Source organism: Schistocerca gregaria, chromosome 6 (genome assembly GCF_023897955.1).
Source record: "Schistocerca gregaria isolate iqSchGreg1 chromosome 6, iqSchGreg1.2, whole genome shotgun sequence".
In the NCBI taxonomy this organism is placed as follows: domain Eukaryota; kingdom Metazoa; phylum Arthropoda; class Insecta; order Orthoptera; family Acrididae; genus Schistocerca; species Schistocerca gregaria.
In genome coordinates, this window is record NC_064925.1 from 541,940,108 (window position 1) to 541,965,102 (window position 24,995).

General features: G+C 38.9%; 1 protein-coding gene across 1 annotated transcript in view; it reads right to left on the reverse strand.

The window, feature by feature from the left end:
* The window catches only part of LOC126278931 (dynein axonemal heavy chain 1-like), an 825,957-nt gene that overhangs the window by 511,667 nt on the left and 289,295 nt on the right, over positions 1-24,995 (reverse strand). The window contains 2 exon segments of the mRNA XM_049979209.1: positions 18,528-18,691; positions 22,244-22,447. Of these exon segments, the coding sequence (XP_049835166.1) occupies positions 18,528-18,691; positions 22,244-22,447 (368 nt within the window).

Here is a 24,995-nt window from a genome sequence, read left to right on the forward strand (position 1 = left end):
TGCACAGGATTATAGCTGATGTGTTGGCTGAAGCTCTTCGCCATACTCTCAATGAGGTTACTCTCCAACACACTATAGATGTTACCCTTCACTGTACGGAGTTACCAATGACTCACCTAGCTGTCAAATCAGTGACAACTAAGCAAAGTGAGCACCTATGGAGGTAATGCTGCCACAGATGAAAATCCTGATACAGGATGAGAGCAAATCTCATCAACTTCAGCACCAACAGCCAACTAGTTTTGGCACTAGTCAAATAAGGGGTTTCTTCTCCTACAATATCAAATATTTATCATTGCCAGCCAAACAAGACTGTAATCCAAAATATGTAAGATATTGCTGAAGGTCACAAATGGGAAATATACCCAGCTGACAAGTATTGCAGGAATAACAATCACTAACAAAACACAGCCATCTGAATCTGTCATTTTCACAAAATAAAGTCAGGATGTCATTCTTGGGTGAGACATCTTGCAGGGATCACTAGCAATCACAGTCTGTGTAAGAAAAAAAAGAGTCCCAGACTGATGATGATATTCCAACAAGCACACAGAACTAAGATTGCTTTGGGTGGTTGTTTGCCACTGAAAACGTTATCCTGCCATCAACAAGAAGAGTTTCAGCCATCATTCAGCAAGCACCATTACATTGTGAATCTTTAGTCTATTGCAAAAGGCTACTAAGGCTTACAATAGAAATCTACATGCCAGCCACACTCATACGTTCGTGGGTTACGGAGGACTTTGGATCATTAATATCACAGGCAGCCACAAATCATACCTAGAGCTTAGTGACTGATGAAGAACTATGCTCTGCTGTCACTATAGACAACACACAAGGGAGGAAGTCACTATCAAACTGCCAATAGGATCTAGTTTGACTGTTGGCAAGTAACAGCCATTCTGGATCAATTTTCAGATACCTTCAAATCCAGAGTGAGGAAAAAAACACATAATAAAGCGTAACATCAACATTGGAGATGATCCAACAATTAGCCAGCTCTCATATGGAGGAGGAGGAGATTAGTGTTTAACGTCCCGTCGACAACGAGGTCATTAGAGACGGAGCGCAAGCTCGGGCGAGGGAAGGACGGGGAAGGAAATCGGCCGTGCCCTTTCAAAGGAACCATCCCGGCATTTGCCTGAAGCGATTTAGGGAAATCACGGAAAACCTAAATCAGGATGGCCGGAGACGGGATTGAACCGTCATCCTGGGAGTGCCCCTCACTGAGCAACAGATAATCTGGGAGGAAGTGGAGAAGATGCTGCAATGTAACACCACTGGTCCTCCAAGAGTCCCCAGTCCTCTCCAGTAGTTCTTATGAAGAAGGATGGCACATTGCATTTCCGCATCAAGTACTGACAACTGAACAGAATCATTAAGAAAGAAATCAATCCATTTCCAAGCTCTGATGACACCCTGGACTGCTTGAATGGACTAAAGTATTTCTCTACTATGGACATGCAGTCGGTTACTGGCAAATCGAGGTTGATGAGGCTGATAGGGAAAAGACTGCCTTCATTAGCTCCTGATGGCCCCTACAAGTTTCACGTTTGGAGTACATAATGCTCCAGCCATCCTCGAATATTTGATGGACAACATGCTTCAACACATTAAATGGATGATGTGTCTTTGCCAGCTTTATGACACTATCACTTTTTTTTCAAATACAAGCACATCTACACTATATGATAACTGTGCACTCAGATTGCAGATCTCTGCCTCAATACAAAACAGTACCTTGTTGTCACCCAAGAAATGAAAATCTTTGGGCACCCAGTGTATGTGATGGACTCTGTCCCATCCAGAAAAAATAAAAGCTATCACAGATTTTCCAACTCCTCAACACATTCCTGATGTGAGAAGTTTTCTTAAAATGTGCTCATACTGCTGGTGATTCATAAAGGACATCTACACCCAGGCTTGGACTTCACAAGAACTACTGCCACGAGGCACCAAATTTTCCTGGAACAAAATGCAAGAAAGATATGTCTTTGCTAACATCTTCTCCAGTCCTGGCATTGTATGACAAGAATGCCATGTTTCTAATGGTTTTGGAATTGATGTAGATTACGCTTCCAGAGTACTTTCCAAGTCCAAGAAAAATTACTCTACAACTGAGAAAGGGTGCCTTGCAGTTGTTTGGGCCATCAACAAGATACAGTCACATTGATTTGGCAAACGATGCACTGTTGTGACAGATCACCATTCTCTATTCTGGATGACTAGCCTGAGAGATCTAGTGGATCAACTGGCGAGATGGACACTGAGGCTTCAGGGGTATGACATCACAATGGTATACAAAAACAGAAACAAAACCAAGGGTGTTGAATACCTTTCAAGGAATCATGCAGCAGAACACAGCAGCATGGATGAAAATTCAGTCATCACTGCATTAAATGACAGCATTGTTGGACAGAGAGAAGATCAAGCACTGCTGAAAGCCATAGAAGCCTTGAAGAATAAGGAACCAAACAAAGGAACTCGAACTTTGTATAAGAGGAACTATGATCCAATATGGTGGATATGGTTGCTCATCATCCCAGCTCATCTATGGCCAGCTATCCTGAAGTATTTCAATGGCACTACAACATTTGGACTACAGAAAATCAGGCACAGGAACCACCGAATTGGAATAAACCTTTCACAGAATTTTGTGAATTAAAGAGCATTGTGCTCTCATTCAATTATATGGCCAAAAGAGTTAGTCTACAGGAATTGTGAAACAAACCCTGTTGTCCAGGACCGCGTGCCACAAAGGCCGCAGCTTCACCACGAGATGGGGAAACTCACAGGCGTCTACTGTCTATTGAGGCCTAAGCATTGTAGTGTGCGAGTGACACAGAAGAGAACCTACATCATATGGAAACCCAGTACAAGCCGTTTGCGTCCAAAGAGACATGGCAGTGTTAAATATGGCGGACCTAAGATCGACCATAGAGGGAAACATTTATGAAAACTATTTAATTCTGTAGTAATGCAGGGAATGAAGCCACAGTAATTTTAATCTGCCATTCCCAATAAATTTTCATGGTGAATCCAATAAAACTTGAATATTTATCATATCTAGGATTTACTGTTTAAGTGAAGTTAACAAGTTTTGTAACAAAGACCTGAATGCTAAAATATGAATGCTTTGGTCGATCTTAACGATCGACATTTCATATAGAAGCACATCCTTAAAATGACAAACATTTTAAATATCAACTCTGTAACTTTGTTTAAAAGACATAGTAAATTTAAATTACCGGTATTTACATTTGAGCATCAGTTCATCATTTCCTCCACACAAAACACACTGAACGATGACAGTGTGACACCTTATTGAATCATTATGTAATAGAATATTTGTTGTAAAGTTTAGTGCTTAATAATTACTTTTGTTCGTTATTTATTTATCAGAAGGCACACTGGTATAAGGCTACTGGCCATGGCATTCAAAGCATTCAAAATAATTTAACGTTTATTATGTAATGGATATTATTGTTATTAAAAACAAAGATTCCAAGACTTACCAAGCGGGAAAGCGCCGGCAGACAGGCACAATGAACAAAACACACAAACACACACACAGAATTACTAGCTTTCGCAACCGATGGTTGCTTCTTCAGGAAAGAGGGAAGGAGAGGGAAAGACGAAAGGATGTGGGTTTTAAGGGAGAGGGTAAGGAGTCATTCCAATCCCGGGAGCAGAAAGACTTCCCTTAGGGGGAAAAAAGGACAGGTGTATACTCGCACACACACACATATCCATCCGCACATACACAGACACATTGTTACTTTATTTAGAATGTGAAAGATGTCAAAATGTAAAATAATGTAGAATAAGCTGTAGCCAATCAGATGGACGGCTTCAGGAAGGGGAAGTGCCCCAGTCAGTTGAGGGAGGATATTGGGAGCATGGGAAACATGGCCGGGGATGGACAGAGAGAGTGCTGGTCGAGTCACCAACAGGGGCAGTTCAGATTTAGATGCAAAGTGGACAGTCCGTCTTTACGTAGCTAGGAAGTGAAACGACTTAGAAAATTTCACGTTGCGCGGAATCGCGATACTTAAGTCTCTGAACAGTGAGCAGCCACGCACCTGGAGCAGCCACGCACCTGGTGTGAGCTCTTAACTTTTTGTGCAGGTAGCTTGCATTTTGCAATGAAATTGTGAATGATCAAACTATGTCAAATGGGTATGCACTCGAGTGTAACAGTAACTCTAAATACGACCACTTTTGCTATTAGTTTTCTTTCTGAATAAACATTATTCTAACATTTATGGTCATTAATTTAGTTCCTGATATTATTATTACTGTGATTATATGTTATGTTAACTTCGTATTTCGTAAACTTGCCATCAGCCAGACAATTTAACCAAAGGGTCACAAGTGTCAAATTTAGAGTGTGTAATGCAACACATGCAGTCGAAGCGCTAGACGAGTTTGAGCCAAGACATTTCAACGAAGAGTAACTGCATGTGAGCCCGAACATCTTTGGGATGTTAGCTCGCAGTTTCCGTAAGTATGCACTGACTACCTCACCAATTATGCTGTCACTAAAGCTGTGCCAACAGCCAAAACTCCACAAATTGTGAAGTTCCCCATCAAAGACTTAACATTGAAGCGCATAGCACCCCATGTGATGATCTCTGATTGTGGAGAATTTTGCAGTTGAGACTAGTATCAGATATAGTTTCAAGTTGTGACATCATCCACAGAATGATGCTGTCTACCATCCACAGATGAATGGTCTTACAGAAAGCTTTACTAAGAGATTTGAAGATCTACTCCTGACGTATGCTGATGTGCCCATTGTGACAATTACATTCAACACAGCAAAGCAGAACACTAGAGGCTCCATACTGTTCTTTCTGCAATTACAAAAATTTACTTGTGTATGGGAAAAGGGAAAATGTAGAAGACACACATACGTAAGTTTTCCTATGTCATCTAGGACAAGAAGGGATGACATTAGAAGATGTAACTGCATGTTTCAGAAACTTATATGATACTTCTAAAAAAAAAAAAAAAAAAGGTACATACAATGTATAAGGGCATTACATAACACAGGTACAAGAAGAAGAAAGACTAGCCAATGATGAAGCAAAAGCTGGGAATGTAGTACCAGTAAAAGTTTTATTGATTCATACATCACTTTTACACGGATAGTGGACAGGCATTTATCTACTTATAGGTCTCGTTTGACAAGGATGGGACAGGTAGTTGGCCATGGACATATAGTAGGAATCATTTTGTCATATGCCTAAAGCAATTAAGGGAAACCACAGAAAACCAAAATGAGGATGGCTGGTTTAAGACTGGAGCCTCCACTCTTCTGAACACAAGAATAGTCTGTTTAAAGCAGTGCTACCTCACCTGGTTCATCCCTAGCATACAATACTGTTCTGTAAAAAAGAAGTTATTTAATACTGTGAAAAGATAGTGCCACCCTGTTCACCAACTTCTCTCTCCAATCACAGCACGCATTAAACACATTATATACACATTGTTTCATGCTGTAACACTACACACACTATCAGGTGACATCAGGACCATAGCAATGATATTTGGTTTTCATTTTGCATGCAGCACTTTCCCATTTGTAGACCTGAAACACTGAGTCAGTATCTCTCTATAACAAGTCAGAAGCTGAGCTCGGAAAATAAGTAAGATATTCGTATTTTACATTGAATAGCTTTGTGAATTACTTTTTCCACAAAAGAAAAAAAGAAGGAAAAGCACAGTTAAAAATGGTATGTGCAATGACAGATATTGTTTTATTGTTATTATTACCTGTCTTACAGTTTTCAGCATGCTCCTACTTTGTGCTATCTAAATAATCCTTCAATGTATAGAACATAGTGCTTAATAATTTACACAAGTTTGCTTTAATCTTCTTGCACAATTTAGTGTATAGTTTTATTCTTTCACAGAAAATGCCGTTTTCAGTTATGTTTATTATTTCTTGGTAAATGTAAGTTCAGTCTAGATCCTGTTCCTTCATCATGTACAAAGTTGTTTGTGCAGTAATTACTGGAATTATTTTTGATTTATACAACTGATTGGTAAATGTACTAACATGGTATAGTTTATGTACTCAAGTGATTTGAATAGATCTTTAGAATGAACTCAATTACGATTTTTTGTTATTACACTTATGGTGCTCTTCTGTTGTCTGAAAATTGTGTTCATATTCTGTGCATTTGTTCCTCAGAAAAGAATTCCATAGCTAAGAAATTACATATGAGTAGTATGCAGCTAGAAGATCGTCACTTTTACATGACGATGACAGGACTTAAGGGGTAACACTTTCTTCTTTTTCTTGTGCCTTTGTCCTGCACATATTTGGAGTCAACACGGTAATTTCTGGGTGTGACATGGTTAATTTAAGAGGTGGCCATGTGTCCTTTGCCACCCCACTACCCCCTCAGGACAGAATATGTGGATCCAAACTGTCTACATGTACTGTTAACCACATAGAACAATGGAAATGTTTTCTAAATTATTGTGAATCTTATAACTGAGGTGGTCCTTAGGTACCAGTCTGGTATTCGCGTAGTTGGATGTGGGAAATTGCCCCAAAATCACACCTGGGCTGTTCGGTACATTGATCCTCCTCATTAATCTGCCAGGTGGATTCAATCTGGGGCCAGGGCACCTTCCAGAATCCTGGAAGTGGCATCCTTACACATGTGTCTAGTTGGGTGGATACTCTAAAGGCAAACATGATGAGCAAATTTTGTTTTCCACCATCTTTGTGTGTTCACATCACTTCAAGTAAGAAAAATATATTCATTCTTCAGAATATTGTGCTTGTTATGCAGTCTACAGAGTTACCATCTATGTTATATTTAACAGTATGTTTCACGAAGGGAGGAGGAAGTTTTCAGAGATGTGGCAGGCGGAATAAGTCAGCAAGGCATGAGCGAGGAAATATGATGGGTTGACAGAGGGACAAAAAGGGGGGGGGGGGGGGGGGGGGCAGGTGGAGAATCAAAGTTGTAAGCTCTTTCTTGGCTGTAGGTAGTCCTATGTGGTCACAGGATAGGAGGAGCTAGGACAGCTTCCTCAGATGGTGCTGGGAATGCAGTTTCAGCTGCTGGACGGCATGAAGGAAGTTGTGGTCACAGAGTAAAAGGAGTTTGCGAAAGAAACAGAAGACGTCAAGCATAGTTTGAGCTTGGATTGTATGATGCAACTGGAAAATATGAAGGTTCTTGCAGCGAGATAAATGACTGCCTGAGATGCCAGTTTTAATGGTGAGCCCATTAAGTGGGATACCATGTGCCAGACAACATTTCAGGAAGAGGATGTGTGACTGGAGTTTGGATTGGGCAAAGGAGAGTTTTCAAACTGGCAGAGATAGAAAGAGTGGGGATTCATCACTGATTGTGTGGGAGACAAAAGGAATATCTGAAAAAATAGTTAAGAAAAGGTTGAAAATGAGATGGTGAAAATTTATGGTAGAACTGTGATAACAGAAATAAGTGGTAGGTACTATATATAAAACTATGTATGAAATTAGAAGGAAGGTCAGAAAAAGTTTTTAAAAGATCAGGAAGTAGCAGGCATGTTTGTAAGAAGATAAGTTTGATCATAAATTGTCATGCACAACAGTCTTCCTCTATACCTCCACCTCTCCCCTTTTTTCAACCCATCTCCCATTCTCTCTTTCCTTCCTGTATCCCCATTCATCTACACCCTCTCCACCTTTCCTCCACTCCATCCCTCCTCCCTTTTTCCTTCTCTTACATACTCTACTCTCTGAACTCCTCTAGTCTTGTTTAAATCGCTTATGGCAATGCAGCAGAGTGACATCATCGACAACTGCTGATATTTCGAAAGGTGCACACACTGACACAAATGCAGCATGAATGCACTGTGCAAGGGAATTTAAAACTTCAGTATGCAGAGCAATTTTGGAAATGACGTACATGCAAACTAAATAGTAAAATCACCACAAAACCAAGATGCTCAACACCAGAAGCTAATATTAATTCCCTCTAGTTTTTGACAATGGAGAGAGAGCAGGATGCTATGCAGAATTTTTGTAAAAAGCCTCCATCTCTATTTATCTACAGTTACTTGCTAATTTAAGTTCAACTGTTTACTTAACAACACTATCCCAACAGCTGTAAGTTAATGCCAAAATCTCTGTTATTATATTATATATCAATACAGTACTATTGTCATTAAAAAGTCATTTTTTAACTATTATAGTATGTGAAGAGGTGCAAGTTGTAACATTAGAACTTTTTTAAAAAATCTGTTTATTCCATTGAAGAGGTTAACTCTTGATCTGTTGTTGATAGGCAGATGTTTCAGAATATCCAAGATGCTACAGAAGCTATTCAAATACTAGTACTTACAGGGCACATACATTGCCATATTTCGCATTTTAAATGGTTGTATTGTATAAACTTGATTACATGTGCCAGTTCCTTCTGGAATATTGCTGTTTATATTGTTAAAGACTGCTGAACTGAATATGTCTATTAATAAAGAAACTATGAGTGTATCAGAAGTCGGAGATGAAATTACACAAGACTCATTATTCAGCAAAAAATGAATGTTACTATTGAGACATGCAGGCTCAGTACATAGGATTGGTGACTGACAACAGTTTGATCCCACTGGAACCTTCAACTTCAATTTCTCATGAACCAACGGTGATAAGTGAAGAAATTTATGCATGTACCATTTACATAATGACTCAAAAAATGTCTGTTAATGATGAACTCATACACAAAAATGAGAAATACCTCTCTCTGGATTATAAAAGAAGTGTTATAAATATTACACACACACACACAAAGGAAGGGAGGAAGGATGCAGTCGATTAGAAAAGAAGGAGTAAAGGGTGTACCATTTATCTTGACAATCCTAAATAACTGTTTGGCCAGATACAAAATTTTTCAAGCAAATGTTCTTTAGCCATCACAGGGATATCAATCAGCATGATTGCCTTCGTTGTAGCTTTGTTTTTTTTACAAAGATATGAACAGTGGTATGACTTTTTTAAATGACACACTATATTTTTTATTCCTCTCCTAAAGACAAATTCAAAAGTGTATCACAGTGTACCATTCACTGAAACACAGCATTGTTAATTACATTACACAACACTGACTGAGTCCAGGATCACAAACTCATCCACTTGCTGGAGTTTTCAGAAAGCAAATAAAAACCAAGTAAAAACATAATGCAAAATTGAACTTCGACTCTCCTGTACCATTGCCCAGGAGTAGAACATTCAAAGGTGCTCAAAGTGGCGACCCTGGACACCGATACACTGGTGCACTCATTGAATGAAAGAATTATTTAATGTTTCCAGTGTAGTAAGCTGAAGAGAATTACAAGCAAGCACAATATGTTCCTGCATGTCCTCTGGAGTTGGTGGACTATTGCGATAGACAATGTCTTTAATGCACCCCCAAAGAAAAAAAAAGTCCAGAGAATTTAAATCAGGAGACCTAACTGGCCAAGTAACTGTTCCTCCTTGACCAATCCATCTGGCAGGATAGCTTCGGTTCAGAACATGATGTGCATGCAAGGAATTATGTGCTGGACATCCACCATGTTGATACCACATAAGCATTCTGTTTTTTAGCGGCACTTCATCCAGAAGACAAGGAAGAATTCATATGAGGAAGTTGGCATGTGATGTGCCATTTAAAGAACCATTGATGAAATAAGTGCCAATAATTGTAGTACTAAGCATCCCACACCAGACTGTACACTGATGCTGTCTAAGCCATTGTGGGTTGTCACTGGACCAATAATGCATGTTCCTTGTATTTACCTGTCCTTTGTCTAAGAAGGAACATTCATCAGTAGACAGAACATTGGAGAAGAAGTTCTGGCTGGTGAGGATTTGCCGCTGACATAACTGTACACAATTCTGGAAATTATTCCCATGCAATTCTTGATGTAGTTATACATGGTGTAGTGTAAGAATACGATATACACTGTTTTTAGGAATGCCAATCTCATGTTTAAACTGTTGTGTGCTCACATGTGGATTCATAGCAACAGAAGCGAGAACAGTAACTTCGGCAGCTTTGCCTATGCAGCTGTTAAGTCGATTGCGTTGTCGTGGGTTGAAAATTCCCGTTTCCTGAAGCGTCACAACAAGACAAGAAAAATCCATCAGGAAAGGGGTTCTTGTCAGGATATCGATCTCAGTACAGTTTTGCTGCCTGCGTAGCATTTTGCCTAACTTGACTGATTTTGAAAGGGAAGCTAAAACAGCTTAGGTGTAACCCACCACTACCCGCACCGAAACCAAGTTTATTGTGTGGTACCTTGCCTACTTTCAACAACACAATAAAAGATAAATTATGTTGACGCAGTTTGTAGGAAGGACAGCCTGTACTGTTTTCTTACCCTAAACCCCCCTATGAACCATGGACCTTGCCATTGATGGGGAGGCTTGCGTGCCTCAGTGATACAGATAGCCGTACCGTAGGTACAACCACAACGGAGGGGTATCTGTTGAGAGGCCAGACAAACATGTAGTTCCTGAAGAGGGGCGGCAGCCTTTTCAGTAGTTGCAAGGGCAACAGCCTGGATGATTGACTGATCTGGCCTTGTAACAATAACCAAAACAGCCTCGCTGTGCTGGTACTGTGAACGGCTGAAAGCAAGGGGAAACTACGGCCGTAATTTATCCCGAGGGCATGCAGCTTTACTGTATGATGAAATGATGATGGCGTCCTCTTGGGTAAAATATTCCGTAGGTAAAAAATAGTCCCCCATTCGGATCTCCGGGCGGGGACTACTCAAGAGGATGTCGTTATCAGGAGAAAGAAAACTGGCGTTCTACGGATCGGAGTGTGGAATGTCAGACCCCTTAATCTGGCAGGTAGGTTAGAAAATTTAGAAAGGGAAATGGATAGGTTAAGGTTAGATATAGTGGGAATTAGTGAATTTCGGTGGCAGGAAGAACAAGACTTCTGGTCAGGTGACTACATGGTTATAAACACAAAATCAAATAGGGGTAATGCAGGAGTAGGTTTAATAATGAATAGGAAAATAGGAATGTGAGTAAGCTACTACAAACAGCATAGTGAACACATTATTGTGGCCAAGATAGATACGAAGTCCACACCTACTGCAGTAGTACAAGTGTATCTGCCAACTAGCTCTGCAGATGACGAAGAAATTGAAGAAATGTATGATGAAATAAAAGAAATTATTCAGATAGTCAAGGGAGACGAAAATTTAATAGTCATGGGTGACTGGAATTCGAGTGTAGGAAACGGGAGAGAAGGAAACGTAGTAGGTGCCTATGGATTGGGGCTAAGAAATGAAAGAGGAAGCCACCTGGTAGAATTTTGCACAGAGCACAACATAATCATAGCTAACACTTGGTTTAAGAATCATGAAAGAAGGTTGTATACATGGAAGAACCCTGGAGATACTAAAAGGTATCAGATAGATTATATAATTGTAAGACAGAGATTTAGGAACCAGGTTTTAAATTGTAAGACATTTCCAGCGGCAGATGTGGACTCTGACCACAATCTATTGGTTATGACCTGTAGGTTAAAACTGAAGAAACTGCAAAAAGGTGGGAATTTAAGGAGATGGGACCTGGATAAACTGACTAAACTAGAGGTTGTACAGAGTTTCAGGGTGAGCATAAGGGAACAATTGACAGGAATGGTAGAAAGAAATACAGTAGAAGAAGAATGGGTAGCTTTGAGGGGTGAAGTAGTGAAGGCATCAGAGGATCAAGTAGGTAAAAAGACGAGGGCTAGTAGGAATCCTTGGGTAATAGAATAAATATTGAATTTAATTGATGAAAGGAGAAAATACAAAAATGCAGTAAATGAAGCAGGCAAAAAGGAATACAAACGTCTCAAAAATGAGATCGACAGGAAGTGCAAAATGGCTAAGCAGGGATGGCTAGAGGACAAATGTAAGGATGTAGAGGCTTATCTCACTAGGGGTAAGATAGATACTGCCTACAGGAAAATTAAACAGACCTTTGAAGATAAGAGAACCACTTGTATGAATATCAAGAGCTCAGATGGAAACCCAATTCTAAGCAAAGAAGGGAAAGCAGAAAGGTGGAAGGAGTATATAGAGGACCTATACAAGGGCAATGAACTTGAGGACAATATTATGGAAATCGAAGAGGATGTAGATGAAGATGAAATGGGAGATACGATACTGCGTGAAGAGTTTGACAGATCACTGAAAGACCTGAGTCGAAACAAGGCTCCCGGTTTAGACAACATTCCATTGGAACTACTGACAGCCTTGGGAGAGCCAGCCCTGACAAAACTCTACCATCTGGTGAGCAAGAAGTATAAAACGGGCGAAATACCCTCAGACTTCAAGAAGAATATAATAATTCCAATCCCAAAGAAAGCAGGTGTTGACAGATGTGAAAATTACTGACCAATCAGTTTAATAAGCCATAGCTGCAAAATACTAACACGAATTCTTTACAGATGAATGGAAAAACTAGTAGAAGCCGACCTCGGGGAAGATCACTTTGGATTCCGTAGAAATTCTGGAACATGTGAGGCAATATGGACCTTACGACTTATCTTAGAAGAAAGATTAAGGAAAGGCAAACCTATGTTTCTAGCATTTGTAGACTTAGAGAAAGCTTTTGACAATGTTGACTGGAAAACTCTCTTTCAAATTCTAAAGGTGGCAGGGGTAAAATACAGGGAGCGAAAGGCTGTTTACAATTAGTACAGAAACCAGATGGCAGTTATAAGACTTGAGGGGCATGAAAGGGTAGCAGTGGTTGGAAAGGGAGTGAGACAGGATTGTAGCCTCTCCCCGATGTTATTCAATCTGTATATTGAGCAAGCAGTAAAGGAAACAAAAGAAAAATTTGGAGTAGGTATTAAAATCCATGGAGAAGAAATAAAAACGTTGAGGTTCGCCGATGACATTGTAATTCTGTCAGAGACAGCAAAGGACTTGGAAGAGCAGTTGAACAGAATGGACAGTGTCCTGAAAGGAGGATATAAGATGAACATCAACAAAAGCAAAACAAGGATAATGGAATGTAGTCAGATTAAGTCGGGTGATCCTGAGGGAATTAGATTAGGAAACGAGACACTTAAAGTAGTAAAGGAGTTTTGCTATTTGGGGAGCAAAATAACTGATGATGGTCAAAGCAGAGAGGATATAAAATGTAGACTAGCAATGGCAAGGAAAGCGCTTCTGAAGAAGAGAAATTTGTTAACATCGAGTATAGATTTAAGTGTCAGGAAATCATTTCTGAAAGTATTTGTATGGAGTGTAGCCATGTATGAAAGTGAAACATGTACGATAAATAGTTTGGACAAGAACAGAATAGAAGCTTTCGAAACGTGGTGCTACAGAAGAATGCTGAAGATTAGATGGGTAGATCAAATAACTAATGAGGAGGTATTGAATAGCATTGGGGAGAAGATAAGTTTGAGGCACAACTTGACCAGAAGAAGGGATCGCTTGGTAGGACATGTTCTGAGGCATCAAGGGATCACCAAGTTAGTATTGGAGGGTAGCGTGGAGGGTAAAAATCGTAGAGGGAGACCAAGAGATGAATACACTAAGCAGATTCAGAAGGATGTAGGTTGCAGTAGGTACTGTGAGATGAAGAAGCTTGCGCAGGATAGAGTAGCATGGAGAGCTGCATCAAACCAGTCACAGTACTGAAGACCACAACAACAACACAACAACCCTAAACAACAGCATTTAAAAGGACTAAACTACTGTACTAAATGAACCCGTACATAAGAAAACAGTATTGCAATTACTATTTTGCTAACTTACATTCCCCATAGATGAGTAGCATTTCTACCTTCTCTTCATTGGTGTACATTCCACTCACACAACTCTTCAGCTGACGATGGTTGACAGAATGACAGATGTGCATTCTACTTATGGTTATATTTGTCCTCTGTCAATGTCAGCACGTGGATGTGTTCCATTACCCCGAGTACCTGCACTAAGTGCTGGGAGCATCAACATCAATCTTGTGTTATGCAATTAATAACATTGTGTTTCAGTGAATGGTACACTGTGATACATTTTTCAATATGCCTTTACGAAAGGAAATGAATTACCGAATAAAGAAATACAGGGTGTGTTATAAAGATAAGTTGAACACATATATTTCAAAACGACACAACACATATAAGTTACTAAGCAAGTTGACAAAGCGAGACATGTGAACACAGTAACATTCGAATGAGCACTGAGTCCAAGTCTAGTGACTGCTGGCTGGCTGGCCGCTTAAGTGACGCGGCTGCTGCATGGCTGGCAGAGAGCGCCGCATGTAGAGGACACGCGTAATTGTGCGGCGGCACTTTGAATGATCGGCGAGTCACAACAAGGTGCCATTTATAAAAGTCATACCACATTCATATCTTTGTAATAAACAAAGCTACAGTCAAGACAATCATGCTAATTGATGTCCCCCCTGATGGCTAAAGAACATTTCCTTGAAACATTTTGTAGTTTGCATCTGGACAAACAGTTATTTAGGGTGGTCAAGATAAGCGGGACACCCTGTATGTACCCTAATGGGACGAAGAAATTAAGAAAGATGGGAATCAGTTTGATAAGCATGCAGTCATTGATTCCTGGACATATGCTCATATTGTGGAAGCTATTGAAAGTTTACTACGCAGAATTTGCAACATTGGACCTTGGCTGAAGCAGGGAGGTTTGCAGATTTTCAATTTAAAGTCTCTGAAAGATTGGTCAAGAAGTTCAAGCATAAGCATAAGCATAAGATTCATCAATGAAAATTTGCAACATTGGACCTTGGCTGAAGCAGTGAGGTTTGCAGATTTTCAATTTAAAGTCTCTGAAAGATTGTTGAAGAAGTTCAAGCATAAGCATAAGCATAAGCATAAGATTCGTCAATGAAAAGTGAAGAAACCATAACCATACAACAAACAACGACATCTGCAGAGATTTTTTTTTTTAATGTATGCAATGAAATTAATACCCACTTTCACTAACGATCCCATTATTAACACTGACCAGACAAAAAATTTATCACAAATTATTTAAAAAAATTTTTGCTTTATTTTATTTTTTTATTCCACCCTCCATACAACGTACTTTAATTTATCTCATTTCCCCTTTCCAGGATGTCAGTACTAGTCAGTCTGCAATAGAATTCTTGCGAACAAAGGAACAAAAATGATTTTACACAAAGCCATGACATTAATTGAAGTTCCCATTCATACACCACAGAATATTCCTTCATTAAGTCTGGGAAATTGCTACCCAAAGTTTATCTGCAAGAAGCAAATGGCAAATGGGGCCCTCAAGTTCCGCAAACAGAAGACGAATATTGTCAAAAATATACAAATGCAGTAATAACATAATCAAAATCTGGAAAACAGGATCATATGTCATCATGGCTGTCTGGTGCCTTATGTTGGGAAAGAAAAGTTTTTGTTGATTACTTACTCTTGGAGTGGGCAAACAGCCTGAATTACATGATGAGGTCTTTTGAGATAAGGAGAAGTCACCAACTTGCACAATTAAAAGTGATTTCCCCAAAATGTACTCCTCTTGTTCAGCCTTGTGACATCTACTTTTACTGGCAACTAAAAAAAAAATCTAATATAGCAGATACAAAATTGACAAACAAATAAATTTTCGTCAAGACTGTATAAAAATACAACCAATGGTACATCATTATCAACTATCATCACCAATTTTTAATGAAATAATCCGGCATGCTGGTATGCTTCTAAAGTTTCTGATGAAAGAGGCAGTTTTATGGATGGCACTGAAGTGTATTTTCCACAGACCTTTTACGAAAATGTTGTTCGTATAAAAATTCATCTTTTACAAACTGTGCCAGAAGTCAGAATAGTTTTTGTTTTTTCAGTGTTTTTGTGATAATTATCATTCAGCTTCCTGTATGTAAAAAAAACTGTTGTAATATAAAGAAGATATTTTTATTCTAACTGATGATCTGTTACAACTGAAATAAAAGTTGTATATAATTGATTTTAAATAAAATATTAATTTTAACTTGCTTCATTAGGTCTAACAAACAGATGCATCATACATAACATAAAATCATTAATTATATTACATTTCAGCCTTCAGTTGCATAAGCAATGAAACTTTACCTAGGTTTTGGTTACAACAATGTAGCCTTCTTCAGAAATGTCACAATATAAAATTAAATTAATACATGCCAGATGTTTTTTAATTTAATTTTATATTGTGAAGAAGGCTACTTTAGGTAAAGTTTCTATGCTTATGCAACTGGGGGCTGAAATTTAATATAATTACATTTTACTGTTGCTGACTCTGCTGCACCATGCTAAAAACATTCAAAATCATTAATGATTTCATTTGCAACAGTTTGGTTATTCATTACTACACACTAGAAAATTATTAAATATTTACTTCATCCTTCATTCTCAAATCGGATGGACTGAAAATAACAATGAATGTTGCAGAACACACTAATGTAACTTTCATAAGAAAATCTCAGAATGTGTTAACAATGCTAATATGGAAAGAGAGAAAAACATTGCATTTAACAGGATGTGAACCCACATCATTCATCACCATTTTTTACTTTATCTTTTTTCAGTTGAAACCTTACAACTTGCTACTCAAAAAGGGAAGAAACAAAATTGAACTTAAATCATAGAGTGTGATTGGGAGGGGTCCGCCAGTCATGTGGCATGGTCACTGGTTGCCTCAGCCACTGCATCTGACGGCTGCAACCACCGCATCCGACAGCCGCCACCGCCACACCCAACTCTCAAACACTAATCTGATTATAGTCGGCTGCATGCACGCTTCCCCCCACTTAGCCATAAACAATGTTGCCATCTGATTAACTCAACTTTGATATTATTTAATAATTTAATAGGCGCACAAAATGATGTCCCTCCTGAACAAATTAGCAAACACTCAATGAATTTCGCCTGCCAAAATCTGGGAAATGACACCGTCTTCCAACTCTTCGAGCATGTGTTTCAAGAAAATTCAGGAAACATCCCCCTGGATGTGGCTAAGCCATGCCTCTGCAATATCCTTTATTCCAGGCCTGGTGGTTCTGCAAGGTTCGCATATAAGGTTCTGTGAAGTTTGGAAGGTAGTAGATGAGGTACTGGCAGAACTGAAGCTGTGCGGACGTGTCATGAGTCATGCTTGGGTCGCTCAGTCAGTAGAGCACTTTCCTGCAAAAGGCAAAGGTCCCAAGTTTGAGTCTAGGTCCAGCACACAATTTCAATCTGCCAGGAAGTTTCATATCAGCACACACTCTGCTGCAGAGTGAAAATCTCATTCGTCAATCCTTCATGTATAACATACCAAATGGAAAGATGATAGAAAGTTCAAAACTAAACTCCTGTACACTCAGTTGCATGGTATAGAAGACCCACGCAAAAGTCTTTGTCTGAGGACTGAGTACAGTGACATAAAGGCAGGGAAAGCCTCAGACTCGGCACAATTGCAAACATTACGTCTAGCAACAATATTTCAAGCAATTAAACTTGGCAAAAAAGCTCAAAAGAAAACACCAGTAGACTCAGTTGAAAAGTGTAGGGGGCACGCGTGAAGTTTTGGTATCTAAAAATTCTGCATAGTAACTGCTGGCAGATGCAGCAGTGACAGCTGGCAAACTCTCCACATGACTCGCAGACCCCTCCTGGGCATGTTTTGTGAGGCACCCTGTACATGGTTTCTGCCACTTTTTAAGAAATGTTTCAGTCATGGCTTGTAACAATTGTTGTTTACTTTTTTAATTAAACAAAAAAAAGGCAAACAGTGCCAAAATAAACTCTCTCACAATACACATGGAAAGAGACCATGACGAAAATACCAAGAGGACCAGTAAACTCAACACTTCTCTTTGGGAACTTTACCGAAGCAAGGTAACGAGAATGAAACATTCAAACAGAAAAGGGATTATACGCTTCATCTAACTCCTTGACAGTTAAACACCAGGTACAGCCTATTCGCAAAAAGCTCATGATAGCACAGGATCCTCTGCCACATCCAATGGGCCGTAACCATTTATAGGTAAAAGGCACAAGGGCCCGGGTCATAGCCGCTCCCCAAATAAGCTACTTTTACGCAAGTTCTATGGTTTATTAAACTAGTATATAATGTGTGGGTAAAACTTTGAAACCTTTTTTCTAGGAGTTGGCCGGCCAGTGCATTTTATTACTGCTACAGGACAAAACCTCCTACTAATCTGAATTCCCAAGTCATGACCTCCCCTTGTAAGAACAATACTGATCTCATCTGTGATATTTATACAATGAGCCCTGGTCTGTCATATGTTAGTCATGCAAATTTAATTACTAACATTTTTCTTACTACCTAATTATTTTCAAAGTATCCGTGGTTCTTCCATCAACGAAATACACAGCAGTTAGTAGTGGTAAGTACATTAAAACATTTAGAAATGACCTACATATATAACAACAATACACTCTTTTGCATGAAAAGCATGTAGGAAATCTTCTGTATCAGTCAGTATCACCACTCTTACTCCACAGACAACATAACATATACAGACATTATTATTCACATACCTTAGCTGACTAATCCAGTCAAAATCGTTTATATTTGAAATATTTTGTAACACTAAAGTACTTGTGACATCTCTTGCATGAACTTCTATAACAATCAAAGCAGAAAGCACTTGTCTCTCAATGCGCTTTAAGGGCCCTTTCACCAACTGCCTCAGACCATCAAGCTGCCAATGACACCAAGAAATTAACAAAATTAAATATCATATAAATGAGAGAAGCAGATTCTGAGTAATTATTATATATTTGCATAAAATGACTAAGAAATAGGACTCAGATCATTTATTTATGTGTAAATCTGTTTCTGTACTTTATAAGTCACATGTCAGAGGGTGCATAACCAATATTATTTTTCACTTCATATTGGACTCACAGATGTACAGATAAACAATTTTTGGTAGGTCCTCATGTAAATCAAAATTCTCTGAATTTTTCATCATGGTGATTACATATTGCATGAGGTGAAAACAGTAAATTATTTCTTGCATCATCCTGGAATGTACAACACTGATTTTTTTTTTTTTTTTTTTTTTTCATTTTGTGCATAATATATTTCCTGTAGAAAACTGTGACACTTGCATAGACTGAACACATAACTAATTGTGCAGCTCTCAATTCATCTTCCTTTAATTCAACTTGGTAGCTATCCTGCACTGATGAACAATACTCAAGAACAACATTCTCAAATGACTTTGCTGTCGATGAGAAACTAATCCCTAAACCTAATTCTCTACCCACTCACTCCTAATGTGTTTTGCATGTGACCTCTCCATTCCTAGGAAATCACAGTTTTACCAATGATTCCTACTCCAGTATCAGCTTTCCTAACAATTTGATGTATATGTTTGTTCCATCTTAAGTTCTTCCTGGTGGACATAAGTGCAAATTTCACAGTTAAGTCTGACTTCAGTGATTTGTCAGTAATAATTTTAACTGCATTTCTCTATGCTGAGTGTCAGCTGCCAGTGTTGGCATGAAGTACTGATCACCTGAAGGTCCATGTCCTAACGCACAACCAACAAGTTTTAATCTACAGTGCTACCCAAATGAAGAAAGGAATATTCTCCGACTTATTACATGTGAGGATACATTGTTATTATTGTAGTCTTCAGTCCAGAGACTGGCTAGATGCAGCTCTCCACGTTACTCTATCCTGTGCAAGCTTCTTCATATCCGACTAATTACCACAACCTACATCCTTCTGAATCTGTTTAGTGTATTCATGCCTTGGTCTTCTGCTATGATTTTTACCATCCATGCTTCCCCGAGTAACAAATTGATGATCCCTTGATGCCTCAGAATGTGTCCTACCAATCAACCCTTCTTCTAGTCAAGTTATGCTACAAATTCCACTTCTCTCCAATTCTATTCAGTGCCTCCTCATTAGTTACATGATCTACCCATCTAATCTTCAGCAGTCTTGTGTAGCACCACATTTCGAAAGGTTCTATTGTCTTCTTTTCTAAACTATTTATCATCAACATTTCACTTCTATACATGACTACACTCCATACAAATACTTTCAGGAAAAAATTCCTGACACTTAAATCAATACTCAATGTTAACAAATTTCTCTCCTTCAGAAATGCTTTCCTTGCCACTGCCAGTCTACATTTTATATTCTCTCTACTTTGACCATCATCAGTTATTTTGCTCCCAAAATAGCAAAATTCATCTACTACTTTAAGTGTCTCATTTCCTAATCTAATTCCCTCAGCATCACCTGATTTAATTCAACTACATTCCATTATCCTCATTTTGCTTTTGCTTATGTTCATCTTATATCTACCTTTCAAAACCCTGCCCATTCCATTCAACTGACTGCTCTTGCAGGTCCTTTGCTCTATCTAACAGAATTACAATGTCATCAGCAAACCTCAAAGTTCTTAATTCTTCGCCATAAATTTTAATTCCTACTGAAAATTTTTCATTTGCGTCCTTTAATGCTTGCTCAATACACAGATTGAATAACATTGGATATAGGCTACAACCCTGTCTCATTCCCTTCTCAACCACTGCATTTCTTTTGTGCCCCTCAATTCATAACTGCCATCTGGTTTCTGTACAAATTGTAAATAGCCTGTTGCTCCCTGTATTTTACCCCAGCCACGTTCAGAATTTGAAAGACAGTATTCCATTCAACATTGTCAAAAGCTTACTCTAAGTCTACAAATAAAAGAAACGTAGATTTGCCTTTCCTTAATCTGTCTTCTACAGTAAGTTGTAGGTTCAGTATTACCTCACATGTTCCAACATTTGTATGGAATCCAAATTAATCTTCCCCTAGATTGGCTTCCACCGGTTTTTCCATTCGTCTGTAAAGAATTCGTGTTAGTATTTTGCAGCTGTGGCTTATTAAACTGACAGTTCGGTAATTTTAACACCTGTCAACACTTGCTTTCTTTGGAATTGGAATTATTATATTCTTCTTGAAGTCTGAGGGTGTTTCGCCTGTCTCATATATCTTGCTCACCAGATGGTAGAGTTTTGTCATGGCTGGTTCTCCCAAGGCTATCAGTAGTTCTAATGGACTGTTGTCTACTCCAAGGCCTTGTTTTGACTTAGGTCTTTCAGTGCTGCAAGCAGTATCATACCTACCATTTCATTTTCATCCACATACTCTTCCATTTTCATAATATTTCCCGCAAGTACATTGCCCTTGTATAGTGCCTTTATAACTCCTTCCACCTTTCTGCCTTCCCTTCTTTGCTTAGAAATGGTTTTCCATCTGAGCTCCTGATATTCATACAAGTGGTTCTCTATTCTCCGAAGGTCTCTTTAATTTTCCAGTAGGCAGTATGTATCTTACCCCTAGTGATATACTTACATTTGTCCTCTGGCCATCCCCGATTAGCCATTTTGCACTTCCTGTCAATCTCATTTTTGAGTGTTTGTATCTCTCAAAGCTACCCCTTCTTCTTCTATTGTATTTCTTTACCCCATTCTTGTCAATCATTCCCTAATGCTCTCTCTGAAATTACCTACAACCTCTAATTCAAGAATTTTAATAAATATTTATCCTGCATCTGTTCTGGCTGTCATCATTTACTGTGAAGACCTCTGGTTCTCTCTGTTTATTCAGATCCCATCTCCTTAAATTCCCACCTTTTTGCAATGCCTTCAGTTTTAATCTACAGTTCATACGGATACATAGGTTCATATAATCAGTCAAATAATTCCAGCAAAAGATAGAAAATGGTTGAAAGTATTGGATGAATTCAAGAGTTAAGTCACTGTTCCTAGATTAAAAGAATAGTGAGGTAACTTATCTACTACATACAGCTAGCGAAATGACTATGATGGAAAAATCAGAGTAATTTGAACTCTTCTCATGTTCCTACATTGGAACAGAAATAAAGCTAAATCATAGGTCTACCCTCTGGCATGCTGTAAGGTGACTTACAGAAAATAGATACATTACACTACTAAGAAAAACAGAGAATGCAACTAAGTTAGGTCATAAACATTTCTGGCTTCATATATGTGAGTCCTTTAAGAAATGAAGTTAATTTTTAGAAAGTTAGCATCATTTTAACCAAAGATACAAGACAAAAGTGAAAAAGAAGACAGAGGAAGAGAGAGAATGACAGAGGCAGCAAGTGAGTTTCAATACAAGGTGTTATATAGTGAAACTGCTTCATAGTGTATAAAAGCAAATCTAGAGTTTTGAAACCCTTTCATATTTATTTTACATCCATGCAGTACTGCATTGTGGTCACCTGCTTCAGCATACTGCCATAGTAATCTGCTAAGCAGTTATTAAGAACACTTTTCTCAACACCTTCTGTCCAGTGTGTTTGAGAACCAGCAATAACTACTTGACCAGGCCACTCAAGAACCCATTGATTGCGATCCTTTTCATTAATTTCCTTCAGGGAAGCTCCCAGAGTTAAGCGGACTGTGTTCTTCATAATTTCTTCAACCTTTGAAAAGAGTTAAGCAAATGAGAATAGTCATGTCATACAGTATACTAGCAATTTACTTTTGTATATATGAATGTGTTCTTATCTTGTAACTATGAAAGATAGATTTATCACGAACCAGAGGAAACGTATGTAGTTTGCGATGGAATACAACGAATATGATCAGGCTTGGTGGAATCAGGTGATATTTTGCAACGAATGTAAATTTACATTATAACAAAGCGACAGAAAGGCAAACGTGTGGCGAAAGACCAATGAAGAGCTGAATCCCAAGAACCTCAAACCAACAGTAAAGTTTGGAGGTGGGAGCATCACGGAGTGGGGATGCATGTCCGGCAATGGTGTGGGTGATTTAGTGTTCATTGACGATACAATGAACAAGGAAGCGTATTTGAATACACTGCGAGGACATTTGAAGCAGAGTGCACGACATCTAGGTATTGTGAACAACTTTCATTTTTATCAAGATAATGATCCCAAGCATACCGCACATATTGTACAAATGTGGTTGCTCTTCAATTGCCCGAAAGTATTGCACCTCCCTTCCTAATCACCAGGCCTTAACTCAATCAAACATTTGTGGGATAAATTGAAACAGACCCTCTGTGCAGACAACATCTACATGAAAGAGACCTTGAAAGAGAAACTGCACCAAGAATGGGCAAATATAGGCCCAGATTTCATGAAAAAACTAGTGGAAAGTATGTCTAGTAGATTGGAGGAAGTGTGGAAAATGAAAGGTGGACCCACAAGGTATTGACATTTTCATCGTACAACTTATGAACATTTATTGGGCAGTGTCCGAATACTTTTGTAGCAGCAGGGTGTGCAGAATGTTTCATTTTTGTTGTTAATTTTTCTGTTACTTATGTTTTGTAAACGAAATAATACAATAATTCTTTTGTAAATAATGTTGTTATGCATATATATTGCTAATAAATATGTCTGGGTTTCATAGTCAGTGTTTCTCGAGAACTCATTGGGAAACTTCCCACTGTCCGAATACTTTTGCAACTGAGTGTACATTGCTTTACAGAAGTCACAATGGAAATACAGTGAGGGGGGATGGGGGCGAGGGAGAGAGGGGTGAGAGCAGAGTGAGAGAAAAAAAATATGCACCATAAAGGAATTATCTGAATGGGTCAGAAATCGGTAGATGTGATGCACATGTACAGAAGAAGAGTGTGATTTACTCCAGAGAAAAATCTTCACAAACTGAACAAGTCAATAATGCACTGGTCCACCTCTGGCCGATATGGAAGCAGTTATTTGGCTTGGCATTGTTAGCTTTTAGATGTACTCCTGAGGAATGTAATGCCAAATTGTGTCCACCTGGCATATTAAGGCATCAAAATCCTGAGATGGTTGGAGGGTCCTGCCCATAATGCTCCAAACATTCTCCATTGGGAAGAGAGATCTGGCAACCTTGCTGGCCAAGGTAGGATTTGACAAGCATGAAGACAAACTGTAGAAGAAATTTGCTGTGTGCATGTGGACATTATTTTTGCTGAAATGTAAGCCCAGCAAGACTTGCCATGAAGGGTATAGAATATGACTGACATACCGCTGTTCTGTAAGGGTGCCACAGATGGCAACCAAAGGAGTCCTACTATGAAAAGAAATGGCAACCCACACAATCACTCCTGGTTCTCAGACCATATGTCAGGTGACAGTCAGGTTGGTATCTCATAGCTGTCCAGGTGGTCTCCACACACGTCTTAAGCCTGGAAACTCATTGACTGAAGTAGAATTGTCTTCACTGCTGAGTCCCACTTTGAACTGAGTCCCAAGGTCCAATGAAGATGTGTCTTAGCAACACACCAGACAGTTATGGGATGTCAACTTGACTGTAGCCTGTCATATGACCCGACAACCAGGTGTGAGGTGACATTTCTTTTCATACTAGTTCCTGCGTGGTTGTCACCCGTGGCCTCCTCACAGCACAGCAATAAGTCAACCATATTATGCCATTTTGTTGCCCTTCATGGCAAGCCGTAATGGGCTTACATTTGAGCAAGATGATCTCACCTGCACGTGGCGAGAGTTTCTACTGCTTGTCTTTGTGCTTGCCAAACTCAACCTTGGCCAGCAAGGTTACCATATCTCTCCCTAACTGAGAACATTTGAAGCATTATGGGCAAGCTCCTCCAACCAGCTCAGGATTTTCATGAGGAATCATACCAATGTGCGGTTAATGCAATGCCATATGCCTGATGAAATTAGATACAGGAACAAACAAATGTTAAAGGTTGATTCCAGTGGCAGTAATGGAGTATACTGCACCATGAAATTAAATTCAGATAAAGAAGTGTTGAGAAGGAAGTGAGACAGAATTGTAGACTGTCTTTGATGTTATTCAACCTGCAAATTGTGCAAGCAACAAAGGAAACAAAAGAGAAATTTGGAAAGAGAATTAAAAAGTCCATGGAGGAAAAATAAAAACTTTAAGGTTTGGCAATGGTACCGTAATCCTGTCAAAGATGGTACAGGGTTTGGAAGAACAGCTGAGGAAAATTAACAGTGTCTTGAAAAGAGATTATAAGATAAA